At 38.6% G+C, this 25,175-nt stretch overlaps 1 protein-coding gene across 1 annotated transcript in view; it reads right to left on the minus strand.

The window, feature by feature from the left end:
* The window catches only part of LOC129725733 (peptidoglycan-recognition protein LE-like), a 97,091-nt gene that overhangs the window by 32,826 nt on the left and 39,090 nt on the right, over positions 1–25,175 (minus strand). Inside the window, exon 5 of the mRNA XM_055681872.1 lies at positions 11,505–11,615. Within this exon, the coding sequence (XP_055537847.1) occupies positions 11,505–11,615 (111 nt within the window). The remainder of the gene's footprint in view (positions 1–11,504; positions 11,616–25,175) is intronic.

Raw genomic sequence — 25,175 nt, forward strand, 5'->3', positions numbered from 1 at the left:
TTGCGATTTTTAAGTTTTTAATTTGTCTATTGTACCAGACTGGGTTTTTGGAATTGCCATGACGTCTTCTTCTTTTCAATGGTATGTCGCTAATAAATAAATCAGATAATATTTTATAAAAAAATTTCTATAGCCGAATCGACGTTTCCATCTTCACACAATACATCTTGCCAGTTGATACCATTTAGTTTATGTTTTAATTCATCATAGTTTGCTGACTGAAAGTCAAAAACATCTTCGAATTCGTATTCATCAGGTCTTTTATTCACATGCACGAATAAAGAAAACTCTATTGCTGTATGGTAAACTTCGTTTTTCCATAATGGTTGTGATGAATTCGTCACACAAGTCTTCACTAATGTTAGACATTAACAGATCAAGATAACAATTTTGTCCATTTTTCACGTGATTTATTTGATTAAGGCCAAGACTAGAGGTTTTATCAAAAAGAAGTTGCAGCGTTTCATTTTTGCCAGTAATTGGAAGTAAAATACTATGGTTATCGATGTCCGGAATAAAATCAATGTTGCGTTGATTGAAATCACCGTATATGTGGAGTTTTACCTCAGGTAACAGCTTAGATGCTATATTTCCAACAACATGAAAAAACTTTTCAAAAATTTCTTTCCGCGCATTATTTGTAGGGAAATAGACAGAGACAAATACGTGTGTCTCTCCTGCTAGTTCTGCTTTAACCCAAACATGTTCGAACTCTTTAAACTGAATCGTGTCGATAAGCACTGAATTAAGGTCTATTGACACCGCAATTAAAACACCACCACCGGATTTCATTTCAGATAGTTGATAGTTACGGTCATTTCTATAGACATTATATCGGCAACCGAAGACTTCTTCGCTGCGAACACCCTCATCCCAACTGGTTTCGGTTGCTAAAATAACAGAAAATGAACAGGATAGTACATTTTTTTGAATTTCGTTAATTTTGTGAGCGTCTCGCATGCGGTTAAAATTTTGACAATATACAGAGATCTCGGTAGTGGTGGGGTGTTCGAGTTTAGAAGTTAAAGAATGAGAGTCATTATTAACAGAAGTGTTTACCAGAGCAGAGCAGGTCGCGTCATTTCCTACCTCTTCAGGTTGAACAAAATTATCGCCAGCAACGGTCCTCTGATGAGTGAGTCAATTGCGTTGAAGACACGAGTGCCTAGATGAGCACGCAATGAATTGTGAAGTAGGAATGTGTCCATGTTCGCTGATCATCTGGGATTGAGAAAGTGGAAACGCGTCGTTCGCCGGATATGGGTTTAGAGTTTCGCCTCTTTGAAATTGAATCGTAGGAATGAAGTTGGCTTGAGGTCTGGAGAAACGGTCTTTCGCTGCTGCAAGAAGCACTCTGTCAGGTGGTAGCAGTTGATTTGCATGGAAACGATTAGAGTTGGTGTGTTGTCGATCATTGTGAGAGTTGGTGCCGTTATTCTGTTGTCTGTTGACCATGTTATAGTTGGGACTATTGTGATTATTCAAAAAACTGTTGTTGACGTGACGGTTGGGGTTGGTATATCTACGGTTACTATTGGTGTTGAAGATGTTGTTCTGTCCTCTATGATAGTTGTTGTTGTTGTTACTGTTGTTGTTGTTATTATTGCTATAGACGTGATTTCTGTTCGGTAACTTGCTGCTCCTAGATGCACGATTTCGTTGTCGTGAACGTTTTTGCCTATTTCGCCATGCTCTGAATCGTATTCTGTCCTGTTCTTCACGACGCTTCGTCTTTTCGTCAATGGGTCGCCAGTCAGCTTTCCAACGCTTTGTTGATCCAATTAAACGCCATCCCGAGTGATCACAATCATTCTGTGAAACTGGCGAGGTGGAAAGCTGAGCTTTATTCTGTATTGTGTCAAATTTGGTAGATAACGATTTCAGCTCGTCCAAAATATTGAGCTTGATATTTGGATCTTCATGGGGGCTTTGATTGCCAAGCTGACTCATTTCGTTTTATATTTCTTGTCGCAATTTAATCGAAGTAAGGCCAACCAGCGACGTTAAATGATTTTTTAGTGTAGAAAGTGCCCTTGATATGCTATGGTTCTTGTTTTTTTTTTATAGGGGGGGAGTTTGTAATGATTTATTTATGTACTAAAATATCTATTCAGAATTAGTATTGTGTGTTCTGCCACAAATGGTGACATTTCAACACTATTATATATATTTGTACGCTTTTTAGTATTATTGAATGTTATTAGCTTTCGCAGTTAAGATAATGTAATTGTAGGAAAATTATTAAACCTACTTGTCAAGAAAAAAAAAGGAATAAAAGGAATAAAACGAAACTTAAAATAAACTTAAAATAAACTTCAAACTATCTTACCGACTATAAAGTGAGCTAATCGTTGCAATTGAGGATTGCAATTGAGGATTGTCGGAATTTGTTGATAATTTGGCTTGACATATTTTCTAATGTTTCTACATTAGTGAGCCTATGTAGCTCGTTCGTGCTAAACCAGGGAGGACGCTTCAAAATCATTTTCAAAAGTTAATTCTGAATCCTTTGAAGTGTCTTCTTCCTGGTTGCACAACAACTTGTCCAGATGGGAACTGCATATAACATTGTTGGTCTAAATATTTGTTTGAAAATTAACAGTTTATTCTTGAGACAAAGTCTAGAATTCCTGTTGATAAGAGGATATAAACATTTGATATGCTTATTGCACTTTGACTGGATATTTTCAATGTGCTCCTTGAAAGTAAGATTCTTATCATAAATTAGCCCTAAGTATTTAACTTGATCAGACCAATTTAAGACCACACCGTTCATCTTAATAACGTGGTTATGGGTGGGTTTGAGAAATGAAACTCTTGGCTTATGTGGAAAAATAACTAACTGTGTTTTTGAAGCATTAGGGGAAATCTTCCATTTTTGTAAGTATGAAGAAAATATATCTAAACTTTTTTGAAGCCGACTGCATATAACACGAAGGCTTTTTCCTTTTGCGGAAATGCTTGTACCGTCACAAAACAGAGATTTCTCACAACCTGGTGGTAAATCAGGAAGATCAGAAGTAAAAATGTTATATAAGATTGGGCCCAAGATACTCCCCTGAGGCACACCAGCTCTAACAGGCAATCTATTAGATTTACCATTTAGATAGTTAACCTGGAGTGTGCGGTCAGTTAAATAACTTTGTATCATTTTTGTGAGGTAAAGCGGAAAACTGAAATTTGACATTTTAGTTATTAAACCTTTATGCCAAACACTGTCGAATGCCTTTTCTATATCTAGAAGAGCAGCTCCAGTCGAATAGCCTTCAGATTTATTAGTTCGAATCATATTTGTTACTCTAAGTAACTGATGAGTAGTGGAATGCCCATGGCGAAAACCAAACTGCTCATTTGCAAAAATTGAGTTCTCATTAATATGTTTTAACATTCTATTAAGAATTATTCTTTCAAAAAGTTTGCTAATAGAGGAAAGTAAACTAATTGGTCGATAACTTGATGCCTCAGCTGGATTCTTTTCGGGTTTTAAAATTGGAGTGACTTTGGCATTTTTCCATTTCGTAGGAAAATGTGCTAGTGCAAAGCATCTGTTAAAATTTTTTACCAAGAAATTAAAAGAGTTTTCGGGAAGTCTTTTGATGAGGATATAGAAAATCCCATCATCTCCTGGTGCTTTCATGTTTTTGAATTTTTTGAGAATGGTGCACCTCATTCAAGTTTGTCTCCAATACCTCTTCGGAAAGAAATTCTTGGGTGGTGATCTGAACATACTTTTGGTTTACTTCATTTTCAATAGGACTTACTACGTTCAAATTGGAGTTATGAACACTCTCAAACTGCTGAGCAACTTTTTGAGATTTTTGTTTATTCGTTAGAAAAATGCAATCACCATCTTTAAGGACTGGAATGGGCTTCGAGGGTTTCTTAAGAACCTTCGAAAGCTTCCAGAAAGGTTTTGAATAAGGTTTTAGTTGTTCAACTTCTCTCATGAAATTCTCACTTCGCAAGAGAGTGATTCTATGTTTAATTTCCTTTTGTAATTCGTGAAAAATAATTTTCAAAGCAGGATAACGAGATCTTTGGTATTGACGTCTCCGTATGTTCTTCAAACGTATAAGAAGTTGAAGTTCACTGTCAATAATTGGTGCATTAAATTTCACTTTTGCCTTAGGAACTGATAAATTCCGGGCATTGAGTATTAAGCTGCTAAAATTTTCTAATGCTCTGTCAATGTCAGCACTATTTTGTAAAATAATATCATCATTCAAATTTTCCTCGATCGTAGAACGATATCTATCCCAATTAGTCTTGTGATAATTTAACACAGATCTAGTGGGATTTAAAATAGTTTCAAGGGAAATAGAAAATGTTATGGGAAGATGATCAGAATCAAAGTCAGCATGGGTTAATAAACCACTGCATGAATGGCTTTGATTTGTTAGTACCAAATCAATTGTAGATGGATTCCTAATAGATGAATAACATGTAGGACCATTTGGAAATAAAACTGAATAAAATCCAGCCGAGCAATCATTAAACAATATTTTTCGCATTAAAATCACCGATGATTAAAAATTTAGATTTATTTCTTGTGAGTTTTTGCAAATCTCCCTTGAAATAATTTTTTCGCTCACCAGTGCATTGAAAAGGCAAATACACTGCGGCTATAAATAAAATGCCAATACTTGTTTCAATTTCAATTCCCAAACTCTCGATAACTTTGGTTTCAAGATGGGGTAAAACACGATGTTTTATTCGACGGTTGATAACTATTGCAACTCCACCACCGGCAACATCAATTCTATCAAACCTATGAACCATATAATTTGGGTTCTTTTTTAGTTTAATATTTGGCTTCAAAAGCGTTTCAGTCACAACTGCAATATGCACATCGTGGACTGTTAAAAAATTGAAAAATTCATCCTCTTTCGCTTTTAAAGAGCGAGCATTCCAATTCAGAAAATTTACAGCATTATTTAAAATCATTGCTGAATTTCAATTTCATAACAATATTAGTTGTAAATTTTATACCTTCTTGAACAGCCTCGTACATCGAGTTACAGTTGAACAAAACAGACATTAGCTGCAGCATGGATTGTTGTAGGTATTCAATCTTTTCGGGAGTTGGATTACCTAAATCAATACTGGCTGACTTTTCAGCACCAAACACGAATGGTTTGTTACTGTTTGAATTTGAAATATTACCTGAAAGGACACTGGCATATGAACAGCCTGGTGTTACCTGAACAGGATTATTTTTCTGAAATTTGTTATCTGAATTTAAATTATTACCTACAGACACACCTGCTAATGAAAGTGCTGGTGATGTCTGAACAGTACTGAAAGTCTTTTGATTACCCACATTGACAACAGGTTGTTTAGAATTCCTACGTTGTCTAAAAGCAATAACTTTTGGCCTTACAGGACAATTGAAGAAGTTAGATTTGTGATTTCCCCCACAATTTACACATTTGAAACTATTAGTGATCTATTTCACGGGGCAGATATCTTTCGTGTGACTAGTGTCACCACAAATCATACATTTTGCAGCCATATGGCAGTTTCGAGTTCCATGACCATAGGCTTGACAATTCCGACATTGCGTAAGATTATGGATTCCTCCATGTCTCTTGAAATTTTCCCACTTTATTCGCACGTTGAATAAAACACGTGCTTTTTCTAAACATTTTAAATTATGTACTTTGGTACGATCAAAATGTACTAAGTAATTTTCCTGGTGTATTCCAGTTTGAAAAATTTTGGCATTTGCCTTTCGTTTCATCAAATTTACTTGGTTGGGGGCAGAACCAAGTGATTCTGACAAAAAATCTTTGATTTCATCAATACTATGATCATTTGAGAGACCTTTCAACACAGCCTTAAACGGTCTCTCGTTTTTGGCATCAAAAGAGTAAAATTTATACATCTTTTCAGTCAAATACTGTAAAAGATGTTTATGGCCATCAAAAAATTCGGCCAAAATACGAATTTCGCCTTGGCGACCAATTTGAAAATTAACTTTCACATTCGATAGAAATGATGAAAGTTCTGATCGAAATGCTTTAAAGTTTGCTACAAATACCACAATAGGTGGAACTTTAACCTTCTTCATAACGGCTTTATGCTCAGTATGAGAAGTTTGGAATTCTAGATCCCCAACAGAAGAAAGAATATCATACCTGTTAGTCGAAATTTCAGTGTCACTTGGAGGAGATGCCTCACGTTTTCTTGATGCCGCATCAAAGCGAGCTTTTTTATTTTTTCCAGGCATAACTGGACAACTTCACTACACTTTCACTCCACTATAGAATTTGAGTAGAAATATCTCAAACCAAATTAATTCACTAAACACTCGTTAACTTTAAAAACAAATTTATTACTTTGCCTTTCAACAGGTAGTCTTTTAAAAAGATTGCCCGTTGAAAGCGAAAAACAAAATTTTAATATCTCTCGGTAGTCTAAGACTTAGCCTCGAGCTGTTGGTAAAATGCGACCGTACTGTAGGACAGTTCAAGTCGATCTGCTGCTATGGTTCTTGTTGATGGTGGCTAACTCATGCTTTAGATTATTGAGCAGCGTTTCAAGATTATTTATATCTTTCGTTGCAGTATACGTTTGGTTCGGCTGGTTTGGGTATTGCAGTTTGAATTTATGCACACCCTGTGTGTTTGAATCAATCTGAGTCACCAGCAGCTTTTGCTGTTCGGTCAAACTCAAACGTCATCGTTACATAAGTTTGGCATGGGCCGCAGCATGGTAGCAGGTATGATGTGAGGTCGGCAGTTCTTTTGTTTGATGTTGTGTCAGCAGTTCTTTTGTCAGCAGCTCTTGTAACGCGATTTAAGCCACGGTTAGACGGTAACCCCACACAGGAGGGGTGAAATTTACGACTGCACCCATCGCACGACCACAGCTCTTCGGTGGTAGAGTCAAAACAAACTTCGCAACGTTCGCTCATGTTTGGCATAAACAAAACAAAACACTGCCGATTAAAATAAACTTCGCGCAAACAAAACAAGTATAAACTGACTTATACACACCGGGAGCGACTAAGAAACACATCCGAACTGGTTGACGGTCAAACTACGCTCAGCATGTGTGATCAATTCACTACATACATGACTTTGATCTGTAAGCACCAAATCAATTGTTGATGGATTCCTTACAGAAGAAAAACATGTACGCCTATTCGGAGACAAAATAGAATAGTATCCTGAGGAACAATCATTGAATAAAATTTGCCATTGCCATTGCCATTGGAATTACTTTGAGAATAATTTGTTTAGCATTAAAATCGCCGATTTTGAAAAATTTTGAACGATTTCTGGTGAGTTTTTGTAAATCACCTTTAGAATAATTTTTGTGCTCGCGTGTGCATAGGAATGGTAAATATGCTGCTGCAATAATTAAAATCCCAAGTTCAGATTGAACTTCAATTCCCAAAGTTTCAATAACTTTCGTCTCAAGATGGGGAAGAGCACGATGTTTGATTCGACGATGAATAACAATTGCAACTCCACCGCCGGAACCCTGAATCCTATCATATCTATGAACCACGTAATTGGGATCATATTTCAATTTCATGTTAGGTTTCAAAAATGTTTTAGTAATAATTACAATGTGCACATTATAATTTTATTTACTGTTAAAAAATTAAAAAGCTCAATTTCATTGGCGTTCAATGAGCGAGAATTCCAATTTAAAATTTGTTTGTTTATTTAAAATCATTGTTGATTGTTTTATTTAAAATCATTGCTGAATTTCAAATTATAAACAATTTTAATTGTAAAATTTGTTCCAATTGGCTTCAAACATGGAATTTGCTTGCAACATGGCGTTCATAAGATCGAACATTGCCTGTTGCAGAAAAAAAAGTTTACATGCCGTAATAGGCCCCAGGCAGTTGACATTAGAAAAAATATTTTCGGTAGCTATATTAGCTGAAGTAATAGGTGTATTTTTATTTTCTACCGTGTTTTGCTTACCTCCCATATTAACGGTCATTTTCGAACTACCAACATTAGGCGATAGAATGTTCGAACTACCTGTTACCTGTGCATATGTTAAACGAGTATGCAAAAGAGTAGAAAAAGTGGGCGGTACTGGTACGCTTGGAGAATTATGTTTTGAAGTTTGTTTTTATTGGGAAATTGAATTTTGTTTACCTTGCCTTGCCTTAACAATTGCTAAACGGACTGGGCATTGATAAAAAATTGATATATGGTTGCCGTTACAATTCGCACAGGGAAAATTTTTACTCTCGTTCACAGGACATGTGTCCTTTTTGTGAGAAGAGTCTCCACAAATAAGGCATTTTTGGTCCATGTTACAGAATTTTGAACCATGGCCAGAACGTTGGCAAATACGGCATTGGGTGATATTCTTTTCACCTCCGCCAAACTTTCGATATAATTCCCATTTCACTCGCACATTATAGATAGCATGTGCTTTGTCAAAAAATTTCAAATTGTTAACCTCAGTGCGGTTAAAATGAATTGAATAATTAACAAGGGAAATTCCAGCTCTCTGACTGTTTTCGCCTCGTGAATTTTTGTTTCACTATAATTACTTGGGTAGGGGCTATGTCAAGTAATTCTGTTAAAGTAAGTTTGATCTCATCAACGGTTTGATCGTTGGTGAGACCTTTCAATACGTCCTTGAACGGCTCGGCGCCTCTAGTGTCATATGTAACAAAATTATACATCTTTTCATTTAAATACTGAATAAGACGATTCCAATCTTTCAATGTTCGGGCCAGTAAGCGGCATTCGCCTCTTCGGCCAATTTGATAAGTAACTTTGACGTCGGAGAGAAACGTAGAAAGTGCTCTTTTAAAAATGTTAAATTCTGAAGCAATAGTTACCACAATAGGTGGAACTTTCTCCTTTTTTAAGGAAATTTCACTTTGAATAGTTTTACTTTCGAACATTTCAATTTCGCCGGCTTCTTGCTCAGGCAGAATATCATATTAATTTTCACTGCATAAGCTAGTGTCAGAAAGAGATGCCTCTCTTTTCCTTACCGTGGCGATGCGTGGTTTCTTTTTTCGTCCTGCCATTTCAGGTGATACGGAAAAAGTCCAAAAATAATATCAAATTGCAAGTCTTGAGTAAGAAAGAAAAAGGTAGTCTTGAGAAAGACTGATGTAAGTTACCTTCAGGTAATCTTTAAAAGACACTCTGACAAAACACAAACTTTGAAGCTATAGGCAGTCAAAGACCAGTCCACAAGCAACCGAAAATACGTCTGACCTGTCGGGCAGCTTAAGACGCACTGACGTTTGGGAGTGGTCATTCTCCCTCACTGTGCACCATCCAATGATCCGATTTTCGATAGACCAATAACGATGCCGGACACGTCCTTACAATCAGGAGGTGATATCATCGGTTTCGATTGGACAATTTAAATATAACGCAACCTACTTTTGAAAATTGTGAAAATCCGCATTACGCAATACACGAATAAAATGCACTAACTAAATGCACTTTTCATGTATCTTATAGGTCCTATAACAACTGTGTAACTTTTCAGATCGATCGGTGGAACTATATTTTTGCGCCCGATTTTTAAAGTTTCCATCCGATTTTATATGAAAAAATTCACTTTTCAAAAACTTATTCTCTAGAGATGTCCAGCTGGTTCCTAAAAATATGTCGATACATGATATTTGTAGGAAATACATGATATTTGTAGGAAATAATGATGAGAAATAATTTTGCGTTGAATTAAGATTGCAAGTGTGATTTTGCTCATAGTATCTTCGGGAAAACCTCCAAGATAAATTTTACGTGATATAATGATTGAAAGTGCAAAAGCAGCATGCTACAGCAATTGCTAGTAAAATCCAATGGCGAGCCGTTCATCAGATTTTCAATCAGTTTAGGGCAATAACTTTTTCTACAAGTATCGTAGCGCCTTACTACGATAAGAATTTTTCTTAGTAAAATTTCCTACAAATATCATATACAGGTCGGACTCGATTATATACAGTCTCCGAAAAATTTTCACTCTATATAATCGAATCAGAAAAAAAATTTTTTTTGTTTATTTTGCATAAATATTTTGTTGTTTTTAAATAAATAAGTTTTTTTTTTGTTTATTTTGCATACATCTTTTGTTGTTTTTAAATAAATAAGTAGAACTTTTTTGACTGACACCCTTAAAGTCGCAAAAAACCTTTCTTACAAAAATATATGTATGTATAGATTTCGTAGTTATTCTTCATGTTATTGCAGTCAGCCATGGCAAGAACACTACACCGTGCTGCACGGGTGCCACTTTTGCATAGAAACACTACACGGCGTGTATTGCAACTTGCACTGCGTGATGTGTATTGGGTAGATAGTAGATTAGCTAGATTAGCGACTTGCGTATTGGGTAGATAGTAGATTAACTAAAAACACTGCCTTTAATTTATTTAAATTTTTGCTCACCAGTATTGATTTCAACTTCATAAAAATAAGTTTTTGAAAAGAGTCAACCTCTATCACCTCAACCTTAACATTGAAATAGTAATATTAGGGTCCATTCAAATTTAACGTCACATAAATAACCCTCACCACTTTGTCTACCATGTTTCCAATACTCAGCACACCAGGCATAAAAACTCCTCAGCCCTGCTTGCGTTATGTAACATTTGAACGGACTTTTATGAATCAATGAGGAAGCGCTTATTTATAACGTAACGCAAGAATAATTATTGTTGATCTCCTTTTCCCCTTTGCCATGCTTTTTGGTTGAATTTTCCGTATGGGTTGCAACACTTTGGCAACTCTCTCTCGTTTCCTGAGCGTTACATAATTTGTAAACGTTCCCTCGCGATATTCTGTTTTAGATCAGTTTTACTTTACTTGAAACATTATGGCTCAAAAATCAACGTTTTGGGTCAAAAAAATGCTGCGTTACATCATTTTGGACTGAAGGGAACGTCCATTAATTACGTACCGTAAACAAAAACTATTTTCGTTCCCCTCTTTCCTCTAGGTAACGCTCTTTGTATAGATCTTCAAAATTTTTAGTATTGATTGCGACGTTTTGTCAGATCTTTACCTCCCCCTAAGCGTTACGTATTTTTGGACGATCCCTATACGACATTGCTACTTTAGGTAAGTTATATTTAAAATTGAAAAAAAAATATTCTTTTTATGATTCGATTATATACAATTTTATATATAATCGAATCATATAATCGAGTCAATATATAATCGAGTCTGTATATAATCGAGTCCGACCTGTATCGATATATTTTTAGGAGTCAACTGGACATCTTTAGAGAATAAATTTTGAAAAAGTTGTTATTCTTATATTAAATCGTATGGAAACTTTAAAAATCTGGCGCAAAAATATAGTTCCACCGATCGATCTGAAAAAATACACAGTTGTTATAAGACCCATAAGAAACACGAAAAGTTCATAGGAGCGAAAAACAAACACCATCGCTTTTTTCCCATATAACCGTGTCCCAGTCTTATGTGCATGCTTCAAAATCCTAGCACTGTTTTCATAGTAAATAGTAATGTTTTCAATCAAACTAACATGGTACTTACAGATGATCACGTACCGAACAGGAGTATCTAGTATTTTGTATTCTAAAGCTGGTTGAGCTAACCAAGTTCTTCGGTCAACTATGCGTAGCACTCTGCAGTCAGTAATTTTGGCTGAAATGAAAAAAGAATATGGGAAAATCAAGCTAATAAGCGATAATCAAGTCACCTAATTCTATTCTATTTTTTTACTACCATTAACATAAGAAATACCTGCAGGAATCTTTACAACGATGCAAAAGTATTTCAGCCATGGTTTCATAGTTATGGCCAACATCTTTAGAGAATAAATTTTGAAAAAGTTGATATTAAGAGAAGTTGGCCAAATATCAAAACATTTAGGTTCACATTGAAGCCACATCCTAACCGTTTTCGAATTTAATGTTATAGGAAAATTCACACCTCACCATGGGTGCGTATTCTGCAGAAAGTTCGATTTTATACTGTTTTTGCCGCACCCCAGAGCGATGAGAACGGTAATGCAATGCTCAGTTGATCGCCGAGGTATTTATTTCACTTTTCTTGCGTGCGCGGATGAGCAATTTACAAGTATTTCACTGGGTTTTTGCTCTGTCAAATTAGGAGCGTTTTTGACGTAGAACTACGTTTTTCTTTAGCCTACCACATGGGGATGTAAATAGGAAAAATATTAACGAAAAGGGGACGAAATATGTCCCTTTTTAAATGCTTATAAATCGGTTTGTTTTCAACCGATTTCCTTCATTTTTGCAGCAATTGTTTGGAAAATTATACACGCATCCACCCAAATGTAGAAAATTGTTGATTGATTATGGAAACTATGGTACTATTGATAATTGTCAAGCCTTGTTTAAACGAAAACTACGTCCTTTGATTGGTCGTTATATGATTGCTTCCCAAGCACGGTCGACGGAATCATATACCTTGCAATTGAAAACATGCTATTTGGCCTATATAAGAGCCTGTTTCAGCCGAAGCCGCTCATAATAGTTCTGGACAGCGACAAGTTGTCAACAGCAGTCGTCCTTCCTTAGCAGCAGCACTAGCCCTGTGGTTGGTCACCACGTCTCAGGAGCAGCGCGGTTCTTCTTAGCGTGTGTCGCCAGACTGCCATTATTCCCCCGTGTTAGGGCAGCATGAAGATCGTCATCACCAAATCCAATTTTGAACAGCAAAATGCCTTTTTTCAAGGCAAATAAACAAGTCATTGAAAGTTAATAATTTTTGACAACGTAAGCAAGCATTCTGTGCGGATTCTAGCAGTTACATCTGTCGCGGCCGTCTAATTTACAGAAGGTGAAATAGCTTCCACAGTGCATGTTGTCCATGCATCTTAACTCCCCCACTGTTGGGGCAGCACAAAGGTTGCGATCAGCAACCGATTTTGACGTAAAACTACGTTTTACTTTAGCATACCACACAGGGATGCAAACTGAAAAACTGGGACGAAATTTGTCCCTTGTCAAATGCTTATAGGTCGGTTGGTTTTCAACCGATTTTCTTCATTCTTGCAGCAATCGATTGGAAAATTATACACGCATCTGCCCAAATGCAGAAAAATGTTGTTTGAATCTACGAACTATTGCACTATTGAAAATTGTCAAGCCTTGTTGAAATAAAAATAACGTCCTCTGATTGGTCGCTTGCTTGCTGTGTGTGTATGATATGGTATGATGTGTGTATGGTATGATGATATAGTATGATGTGTGTGTGTGTATGATATGATATGATGTGTGTGTGTGTGTCTCTATGATATGATATGATGTGTATGCGTCTGTATGATATGGTATGATGTGTGTGTGTCTATGATATGGTATGATTTGCGTGTGTGTGTAACAGCAACAATATCGTACGCTTAGCCTGGGGGCTAATAGTGGTCTCGATCAACTCGATTTTAGTTGAGAGAATTCGTTATCGATATTGTTTTTGGCACATTTTGCATGTGTAGGATAAGTACAACGATACACCGGCCCCAGTGCTCAGTCGAGAAAATTTCCAGCTCGAAAAGATCCTCGACTCGATCGGGAATCGAACCCGATATCACAACCGTGTAGGAGAGCTAGCCGACCGACATCGCTAGCCACAGAGCCACGGGGACCACACTGTGTGTGCTGTGTATGGTTTTTAACTCGGCACGTTCTGCTAACTGCTGAATCCGGTTCACGAAATTCACAACCCTTATTAGTAGACATTATAACTCATTACCCAAGTAAAAATATTGGTTTTATCACAATTTTATAGCGCTCAATACAGGCAAAAAAGCGCTATGAAACTTTGTTAAAACCAGTTGTGTTACTAGGGCAATGAAACACTCAATGAATTTGTTAATAGTGTACGTAGTTCTACGTCATTTATGCGGTCGTGTCTTGGATACAACCTCCTACTTTTTTTCGTCAGAGAAACTATTACTCTGCGCTCTCTCTACAGCAGATGGTGTGATGCACATTTGAATGTAAGCTCACATTTGAGCCGTTGAGAGCAAAAGTGGTACATGCGCCATTAAGTAAATTTTTCAGGAGACGCGGTAAACGAAAATACTCAAATAGTGAATTATTCACAACAATTTTATTCAAAACAACTGCACTAAATCATTGCTGGAAAGGTTTCAAAAGACGGTACATGAAAGCATAACGAGTTCTGGTTGAGAAACTTACACAAACTTCAATGGAAAAACATGTACCACTTTTGTTCTATGGGAAAAATAATGACAACCAGAAAACGTTGAGAGCAAAAATGGTACATGTCCAGTGTGAGCATGAAGGATGCATTATAGCTCTCTAATCTTAGGACATAGAACATTCATGTCTTCAGCAGAGTTGTCCAAGTGATTGAGTACTATAGAATGATGATCTGTTTGTTGAGGAATTCTGTCTCTTCGTGGCGCTGGTGTATATGTATTTCGTAACAGCATATGCGTTAATACTGAAATAGGTAAAATGCTTTCTGTTACAAAATAGTCATGGGTACACTAGCGCCACGTAGTGAGAAAATTCCAAAGCAGACAGATTTTCATCTGAAAGTACTTAATCCCTTGACCAACTTTGCTGAAGACATGATTGTTTTATATCCTAAGATCCTCGACTTACAATTCATCTAACATGCACAGACTGGACATGTACCACTTTTGCTCTCAACGAAATGGTGATTATGTGAATTACCAAAAATTGTGTTGGCTATAATTTTGGTTTAGGTTATCAGATCTCGGTTTTTCTTGGATATTCTAGTACATTATTGCATTCTGCATCAATTTATGCAAGAAACCCAAAATGGCACATGTACCACTTTTGCTCTTAAAGGCTCAGTTGTCAAGAGGGAAGAAAACTTTTTCTCTTTAAGATAAAGATGAGCAAAACAAAATAGGTGAAAATGAAACTAGCTCATGTATACTCGGATTGTTATTGATTTGGCCCTTTGTAAATAAACACTGTTTGTATTATGTATGGTTGTATATTTGCATTTTTCAAATTATAAGGCTTTGAATGCATGCAACTCTGCCAGTTTTCATACTTAATAGGTGTCACAGGTTACTCATCGTATCAACGGACTCGTTCAAGCGCTATACAGAAATTGTATATTTTATGATACAAACCACGCACACGTGTACGTGGCCCCAACAACATACTTATTGCTTGTTGGTTTAATTCGATTCCATGAACGAAATTATAAATTTTGTATTGTAAACCACACACATTTTTCCATGGTCTTTCGTGTTTTAATCGGTCTCAAATCATGAAATAGTTTTTTTTTTTAAATAGACGAACAGTATACGAGAAATTTATTAGGCATAAAGCCAGATGTGATGGTGACCAAATATCTGGATTCTCCGCGTCGATACCATCCATGAGATCGTATTTTCTACAGATTGATCATCAACGCGTAATAGTTGTTGGTAGCCAAAAGGGTCACTTCAACACAACATAGGAGTGGAGGGGCATTAACGTGGATACAACTTTCGTGATTCGTAGCTTTAGTAACATTATATAGTTGACTAATATAAATCAATGAAGGATACGTTTCGGTTTCACGGTTACATACGGTTACAGTTACATTATGACCTCGTAAGGAAATGTCCGAACATTTGAGTTGTCTCAATTCAATTGTAGGTCCGGGATCAACTCAATTATAGGTCCAGTGTGCGTTCAATTATAGGTCGCGTGCGTTTCGTTTTTTCAGTGTTACATCATCAAACAGAATGAGTTCGGAACCCGTTTTAATTTTCGCGGTGAATATAATTATTTCATAGGCGCGATATTAGTTGTTATGAACCCGGTGCTCGAAATCAGCGCATCGTTTACCAAAACGAACCCAGCTGCAAACCCTTCCCTCACCTCCAACATCCCAGTGATTTCTCGTGGAAGTGCAGAGGTGTTCTCGGCTTCCAACAAAGCGAGTATCACGTCAACATGTTCCTATACATACTCCTTCTTTGACCTGCATTCGGATGCGGCCGGCGCTGGTATTGCCTAATATAAAGATTAAGGTCACCAGTTTTAACACATTGAGGATGAATGTTAATCCCAAACATCATCCGCTGGTTCTCTGTGTTATTACAGCTGATCTGGCAATAACGGAGTAGCAACCGCGAGCGGTCAATCATGCTCATGCTCATGCTTAAGATAAAGATGAGCAAAACAAAGCCTGGATATATACTTTTTTGGCCGAGAAAAATGAGGGAAGTTTGAATTTATTTTTAAGTGCATAGTACCATTTGTATTGCAACCAAGTGGTATTTTTCTAAACTGTAAAGTTTATCAACAACAAAAATAATACGTTTGATTTTGAGATACCACCAATTGAGATCATACCAATTATTACTGGAGTAATGGCCGTTTCCCCGAAACGCTTTTTTTTTGCAGAGGCTTGTGGTGATCCTGATATAGACTCAGCGGGTCTGCTGAACTCAAAAAGCTCATATTATTTCATTAGTTTAGAAGAGCGTCGTGTCCTTGAACGATCGCTTTTAAAAGTATTTTGTTTTCAGTGCAAACGGGAACGTTTTTCCCAAAAAATGCACATTTTGAGCGCTAAAAATTGCAATGAATTTTTTTACGGCAAAATGTAACTGTATGTTTCAAAAAGCGATCGTTCAAGGACCGGCGAATTTAATAACAAAAATTTAAAAAAAAGAAGGAAATCGGTTCAGTAGTTTTCCCGCAATCAGGATCACGGCAAAGTCATTTTTCTAAAAACACTATTCCGAGATAATCGCGTGTAAAGTTTCAAGTTTAGCTTATGCGGCCGTGGCGAGGCGCGCCGCAAATCGCTCTAACTTTCTCCCTATTGCTCAAACTTCATGAAAATTTGTGAAAGAAGATAATGCTATAAATTCGTCGTGACCAAAATCTCAAAGTGTGATGATCAATGATCTGAAACAAGCCAATGATGTATCTGATGTCGAGCACTTTGCACATGAGTATCGCGTGTATGTGCCGGCGCGAGAGCGATGGTGTCAAAACGGACTCGAATCTGTCTGTTCAGTACAACTTGGGTAGCGGTATTGGCTGTTTCAGGAACCCCGCTTTTCCAGATGTTAAACTACTGGACCGCAAGAAATTGCTATATGTGTCGCTTCTCAATGGTAAGGAAGTTTATACGACATCAGACTCTTTTAGTGTGTCATTCGTCTGCCTGTGTGGCTCTGTGTAATAAACTACCTTAACCCAAATCAACCCAATCATGCCATATGGCATAATTGCCAAATTGTACATTTCTTTATTTATTTATTTATTTATTTATTCATTCTCCATCTGACTTTTTAGGTCTTAATGAAGTGTGGCGGGGAAAAGCCCATTTGAGGCATTTCTTGCGAAACCCTCAAGTGCGCATCTTTTGATTTAAATATTTACATATCTTGCATAAGGCCTAACAATGCCACATTAATACTACAAAGCTGACACTGACTAAGCTTAACTATAGTAAATTGAGAACTATTGAGAGCTAACACATTATAACATTCGCTTAAGTCTATTTTTAAAAGTAACACTTGATGCATTGAAGTCAAATAATTCAAACACATTATTAAAGACGCCACACATCTCCATTATGGGTTCTTTTGACCATATTCAGTTCGTTGAAATGGAATCGATGCAGAGCTATCCGGCTTTTTACGCGCCATAATGGCGGACGTTACGATCGTTGCGGTAAACTGTGTACATTTATCCAAAAAGCTGAAGGGAACTAATTTGATCATTTAGCCAGGTTTCAGTGAGGACGACGACGTCATGTTCGGTATCCGAAGCAGCAACAAAAAGCTCATCTATTTTCGTACGCAGCCCTCTTAAAAGCAAAGCCTTGGTGCTACATTCCGTATCGGAACTCGACCTTCTGTTTATTATACACAGACTTCGCAGCCAACTGTTGGGTGTACAGGACAATTGCGGGGCTAGCGCTACGATCCTACTGACACTAGCAGTCTCTTCCGAGCCGAGACTCGAACCTACGACGACTGGCTTGTTAAGCCAGCATCGTACCTCGAGACCAGCTGGGAGAGTAGCCCTCTCACATTCCGGTAAAAGAACAAAAAAAAAGAAAAAAAAGAAGGTTGCAATCCAATGGCCCGACATCAACGCAATGCTCAGCAGTAGTATTTGCCTGAAAAGCGGATCGATTTTCAACGTCTTCGTCTTTTTGTCTCATTTTTGTCATATTTAGTTAGTAGTGAAACGAAGCATGCGTGTAAATATATATGTGTAAATTGATATAGTGCGTTTCCCTGTTTAGAGTAATGTTTAGTGCAATTTAGATGATGTAAAGGTATCTCACGTCTCGCGTTCGTCTCTAGTTTCGTTTATTTCTGGTACTCCAGGTGGACTGCCTGGGAAAACAGTCTCCGCACTCTGATTTCGCAAAACTGGGCAGCAATCTGATCGTTCAGAATTGGTCCAGTGAGGAGAATCACGAGTCCGGTGTTTTGAGACTTTAGGATTATTTTCGCGAGATTCTGCGGTAAAATTCACTTAAGGGTTAGATTATCGTTCGAGACGGAGTACCTTAGGTTAGTGCATCTGCCTTTTCGTTTCCCCCAGTTTATTCTCCTGGCCCGCGGTTCTGCGGTTCCGTTCCCCGTATCTTCAAGCAAGTGGCTTAAGTGCCACCTCGAAGAGGACCACCTGCCTGTCTGCCTTGCCCGGCCAGAAACTCCGCCTCAGGAGAATGAACTGGGGGAAACGAGAAGGCAGATGCACTACACTAAGGTACTCAGTCTCAACTTTCGATCCGAAACTCAACTTGAAATTACCGCAGAAATTCGCGAAAAACTTCCTAAACCTCAAAACACCAACCTCGTGATTCTCATCACTGGACCAATTCTGAACGATCAGATTGCTGCCCAGCTTATGGAAATCAGAGTGCGGGGACTTTTTTCCCAGGCAGTCCACCTGGCGTACCAAAACAAACAAGACTAGTAACGAACGCGAGACACCTTAGAATACCTGAATCATAAAAAAACATCACTTCAACAACAGGGAAACGCACTATATTAATTTAACATTTATATTTACAAACATGCCTTAACTAACTAAATTTTGGCCATCTAATACTATCTACTTATCTATTGTGTGCGTGGGTGGAGACTATTGCTTATGCCATAAAGCTACTTGAGGGGTGGGGGTCTTGGCTAAACTTTGTCCCTACGCAGAAGACTTTATATTTCGGTTCTCACTCGTCCGGCAGCTCTCTCTATAACCGTTAATTTCGGTGTATGAGTTTCTGCTGGGTAAATTAATGTGGGTTATTCCGTTTGCGTACAAAGATTCGTGTTCAGGTGTGTCCTGGGGTGTCTTTGACGTAAAACAGAAAGTAGATTTATAGGATACCTTTCCAATCGTAGTGTTGGAGTAGTCCTGTATGTGAATGTGCCAATTTATTGTTGTTTATTGTTGTTTGGGGTATTGTTTGGGGTATTTATGAATATTTATGTGGCAGATTTCTCACTAGACGAAGAGTCGTCGTTACAGTTACTGCTGGGGAGTTTTTAATTTGGGGATAATGCGTTTGCCTAATAGAGAGAAGTTTTCAAGGATGGAAATACTCTCGGAAAGCAAAAAGCATGGGAATATTTGCTGGGATTGCCTATCCAACATCGTGATTAAAGCAGTCCTCTAGTAAAATTGCCTTGGAATATTGGAAGCTCGCTTTAAAAGAGAGAGCGATGCCGTATTTGGGAATTATCTATTTGGGAAACTTAATTGAATCACCGTACAGTACCGAAGAAACGTTACACGTCCCTAGTTTGAATTTCTCGGTGAACCTAACATCTTTGTAAATATTGTAAATAGTAGTTCAAGTTATGATTGCTTTTTGTAAATATTTTGCACATAATTTTCTTCTAAAATTTTATGATTTGGTAATTCGTTTCTATCAGGTTTGCAGTTACGAAAATTTGATTGTACTCCTACAATCAAATTTTCGTAAAACAGACCGGGGTATTATGTAGCAATCATGTTGGTGAATTTTTTTTTTCTTCATCTATAGTTTATTTGACACGGCACAAATACAATTCAATGTTTAACGGCGCCAATTATATCTGGTAGCTTACTTTCTAAAGTATCTTAATAACTAAAAGCAAATTTTTTATCCTCGCTGCCGACTACGAGCTGAAACTAAACCTAACTTAAAGCTAGAATATTTTGCATTAAAAGCACAGGTTTGCTGTTTGGTGGTTTTCATTGCCATAGGTAAGCAGCATATTAAATTTGTTCCGCTGCTGGGCCAAGATATTACGGACTGGCATATTGGGTTGTTTCCATCGGGCCTTGAGAGTATCGTGCGGGTCTGATTGCTGTTTCCGGATCCGGGGTCTTAACGTGTTCTTGTCGTTTGGTTGGATGTAGGCGGAAGGGGATAGGACTAAACTGGGGCGTGGATGGATTTCAGGAAAACGTATATAAGGGACATGTAGGATAGGTCACGGCTCGCCAAGACATCACGAACAGGAACAGCCGGCTGCCTACCTTCGGCCTGCAGGGAAGCTATTAATCTAGACCTGGCGTCACGGTGTACAGGGCATGACCAAACAACGTGCTCTATGTCGTGATAACCTTCACCACAGGCACAGATACCACTCTCCCCGAGCCCAACACGACGGAGATGCGCGTCAAATCTATAGTGATTGGACATAAGCCGGGACATCACGCAAATGAAATCCCGACCTACATCCAACCCCTTGAAGCACGGGTTCGTCGATACCTTGGGGATTATGGAATGTAACCACCTTCCCAGTTCCCCCTTGGTCCAAGAATTTTGCCAACTGATGATCGTATTCTGACGTACAAATGCGAAAAATTCATTAAAGGCAATTGGTCTTACATAAATATCACCGTTTGTTGCGCCCACCTTAGCCAAAGAGTCCGCTTTCTCTTTACCCGGTATCGAGCAGTGAGAAGGGACCCACGCTAAGGTAATCTGAGTAGATTTTTCGGATAAAGCACTCAGATGTTCCCGTATTTTCCCCAGGAAATACGGAGAGTGCTTAACATCTTTCATCGATCGGAGAGTCTCAATGGAACTGAGACTGTCCGTAAAGATGAAATAATGGTCCGTGGGCATTTTTTCGATAATCCCTAGGGTGTACTGAATTGCAGCTAATTCTGCGACGTAAACAGAAGCAGGATTATCGAGCTTATGGGAGACGGTTAAATTGTTATTGAAGATCCGTCAGTGTAGTACATATTGTCGCAGTTGATGTTTCGATATTTATTGGAAAAAATTTTAGGGATCTGCTGCACGCGTAAATGATCCGGGATTCCACGAGTTTCTTCTATCATGGATGTATCGAAAAACACAGTAGAATCAGAAGTATTTGATAAGTCGACACGATTTGGAATATTCGAAGAAGGGTTAATATTTTGGGACATGTGATTGAAATACAATGTCATAAAACGGGTTTGAGAATTAAGTTCGATTAACCTTTCAAAATTTTCAATCACGGGACGGTTCAAGACCTCACATTTGATTAGAATACGAGAAGACAGGCTCCAAAAGCGGTTTTTCAATGGTAGTACTCCAGCTAAGACCTCCAAACTCATCGTATGGGTCGATTGCATGCAACCCAAGGCGATACGCAAACAACGATATTGTATTCGCTCCAGTTTGATCAAATGTGTGTTTGCTGCGGAGCGGAAGCAGAAACACCCGTACTCAATAACAGACAATATCGTTGTTTGGAAAAGCCTTATAAGGTCTCCTGGGTGGGCTCCCCACCATTGTCCGGTTATTGTACGAAGAAAATTCACTCTTTGTTGACATTTTTTCATCAGATACCTCACGTGACAACCCCAGGTGCTTTTAGAGTCGAACCAGACACCAAGATATTTGTGTACCAAAACCTGAGAAATCGTTTTACCCATTAATTGTGTTTGAAGCTGAGCAGGTTCATGCTTCCTAGAATAAACTACTATCTCAGTCTTCTCCGGAGAGAATTCGATACCTAGCTGTAAAGCCCAAGCAGACAAATTGTCCAAGGTATCTTGCAATGGTCCTTGCAAATCGGCAGCTTTGGCTCCTGTAACAGAGATTACACTGTCGTCTGCAAGTTGTCTTATCGTGCATGAATTTGCCAGACATTCGTCGATGTCATTTACATAAAAGTTGTAAAGAAGGGGGCTTAAACATGAGCCCTGAGGAAGACCCATGTAGCTAATGCGAAAAGTTGCCAAATCGCCGTGCGTAAAATGCATGTGCTTTTCGGACAACAAATTGTGCAAAAAATTGTTCAAAATTGGAGAAAATCCTTGTCGGTGAGGTTTACCCGAAAGAATGTCAATAGAAACGGAATCAAAAGCCCCCTTAATGTCCAAGAACGCAGACGCCATTTGTTCTTTGCGAGCATACGCCAGCTGAATATCCGTTGAAAGCAACGCAAGACAATCATTCGTCCCTTTGGCACGGCGGAAGCCAAATTGAGTATCTGATAGTAGACCATTTGATTCGACCCAATGGTCTAAACGACGGAGTATCATTTTTTCCATCAATTTCCGGATACAGGATAGCATTGCAATCGGCCTATAAGAGTTGTGATCAGAAGCTGGTTTCCCTGGTTTTTGGATGGCGATCACCTTCACTTGCCTCCAATCCTGCGGTACAATGTTTTGCTCCAGGAACTTATTGAACAAGTTCAACAAGCGCCTCTTGGCATTGCCGGGTAGATTCTTCAACAAGTTGAATTTGATTCTATCTAACCCAGGCGCGTTATTGTTACAGGACAGGAGGGCAACTGAAAATTCTGCCATCGTAAAAGGTGATTCTATCGCGTTGTGGCCCGGAGACGCATCGCGAACAATGTTTTGCTCAGGAACAGAGTCCGGACATACTTTCCTGGCAAAATCAAATATCCACCGACTTGAAGACTCCTCGCTTTCGTTGACCGTTACGCGATTCCGCATTCTTCGGGCTGTGTTCCAAAGAGTGCTCATCGATGTCTCCCTCGACGTCTCGTTCACGAACCGACGCCAATATCCGCGTTTCTTTGCTTTAGCCAAACTTTTAAGCTTGGTATTAAGCTCCGAATACCGTAAATAGTCGCCAGGTATACCTCCCTTCTGGTAGGCCTTAAACGCGTCGGATCTTTGCGTGTAGACATCGGAGCACTCTTGGTCCCACCACGGAGTGGGAGGCCGTTCTTTGATCGTTACGCCGGGATATTTCTTCGTTTGGGCTTGCAACGCGGCGTCGAGAATCAAGCCCGCGAGGAGGTTTATTTGTTTATTTGTTTATTTTACTTCAATTTATCTGACAAAAGTCTTAATAAATAACATGGATCAGGGTCAAGTCTACAAAATATTTGCTTGCTTCAACTTATACACAAACTTGCGGGATGATTCGCCAAACTCAAAAAAATCTTCAACACTCAGGAAGGTTCTGACTGCAGCGGTGACAGGTTCGTAGAATCCAAATGATGTGCGGTGAAAGGAGGTTTGAAGTAGGCCAGTAGATCTTAAGGCACGTTGAGAAGCACGGAAGTTTAGCTGGTACAGGAGCGACGGTGAATCGATTTCTCCATTCATAATTTTCGCAACGAAAGCAGCTTGCTGTATTTTTCGGCGATGTTCAAGTGTGTCAAGGCCAAGTAGCTTACAGCGATCAGTATACGGTGGGAGGTTATCCGGATCACGCCAGGGTAGATCCCGTAGTGCGAATCGTACGAATCTTTTTTGAACACGTTCTATCCGCAAACACCAAGATAGCTGGTGGGGGAACCAGATGATGCTGCAGTTTTCGAGTAATAAGGTTGTATTCTTCAGGTTGTATTCTTCAAGTGGTGGATGATGTTGAATCGACTCGACCGCTTTTGAAATCATTTCCTCGTATAACTTCCAATCGACATTCCGTGTGAGGTCATACGGAATGTCAATTGGTCGCATGCGAGTCGACCCGTTATTAATTGAAATAAGAATAGGCAAATGATCGCTACCGTGAGGATCGAGGATTACCTTCCATGTGCAATCCAACCGTAGCGACGTCGAACATAAGGATAGATCCAAAGCGCTTGGGTGCGCTGGAGGTTTCGGGATACGTGTCGTTTCACCGTTGTTTAAAATAGTCATGTCGAAGTCATCGCAAAGGTTATAGATTAAAGAGGAGCGGTTATCATTGTATGGGGAACCCCAAGCCACGCCATGAGAGTTGAAGTCTCCCAAAATCAAACGTGGCGAGGGAAGAAGTTCTATTAAATCAAAGAGCAGCCGTTGCCCAACCTGTGCTCTGGGAGGAATATATATTGAGGCAATACAAAGCTCTTTACCTTGTATTGTCATTTGACATGCGACAACTTCGATGCCTGGAATCGAGGGGAGGTTAATACGATAGAAAGAATAGCACTTTTTAATCCCTAAAAGTACTCCTCCATATGGGGTGTCTCGATCAAGGCGAATAATATTAAAATCATGGAAGTTGAGATCAATATTTGAAGTAAGCCAAGTTTCACAAAGGGAAAATGCATCGCATTTGTTTTTATTTATCAAAACTTTAAACGAATCAATTTTTGGTAAAATACTTCTACAATTCCACTGTAAGACAGAGATAGAATCCTTCATATACGCAGTTGAATTAGGCATCGAAGGATACAATCGCTGCAAGGAGGGGCCATTGGGCAGTCAACTGCTTCAAAAATGATCAAACTGTTGGGAGGAATGCTGTAAGAAAAATTTTAATTGGATCGGGTATATTGAAATTTTCAAAAATCCAGTCCACAATGTCAAAAAATTTCACTAATCCAGTGTTTGTTTCATCAACTGGATGTGCAAAAGGAACAACTGGGGTTTTAGATGTTCCTGGCAGTGCTGGGAACTCCTTCTGGGACTTTAAATTTGCAAGCCCAGGAGGAGTTTGCTTCGGGTTTTCCGCAGCACTGTTTGGTTTGTTCGTACTTTTCATTACACTTTGGGAAATCTTAGGACCTTTACGGGGAAGTTTAGGAGAAGAAACATTTTTCCTCTTCCTAGACTCCCCAGAATTGGCATAAGATGTTCCCGCTGATGAATCGTCAGAATCGGTTTCATCGGAGGGCAACAGATCAAAGGGGTTCGATGTTATGGTAGAAGTGGTCACGGTCTTCTTCAGCATCTCAGCGTAAGAACGCTTTGAACGCTCCTTAAGTGACCGCTTGATTTTATCTCTGCGCTGCATGTACACCGGGCATGTGGAGAGCTCATGCTGGTTTTCCCCACAGTGAATACATTTTTCAGCATTAACACTGCA

This window comes from Wyeomyia smithii, chromosome 1 (genome assembly GCF_029784165.1).
Source record: "Wyeomyia smithii strain HCP4-BCI-WySm-NY-G18 chromosome 1, ASM2978416v1, whole genome shotgun sequence".
NCBI classification, from domain to species: domain Eukaryota; kingdom Metazoa; phylum Arthropoda; class Insecta; order Diptera; family Culicidae; genus Wyeomyia; species Wyeomyia smithii.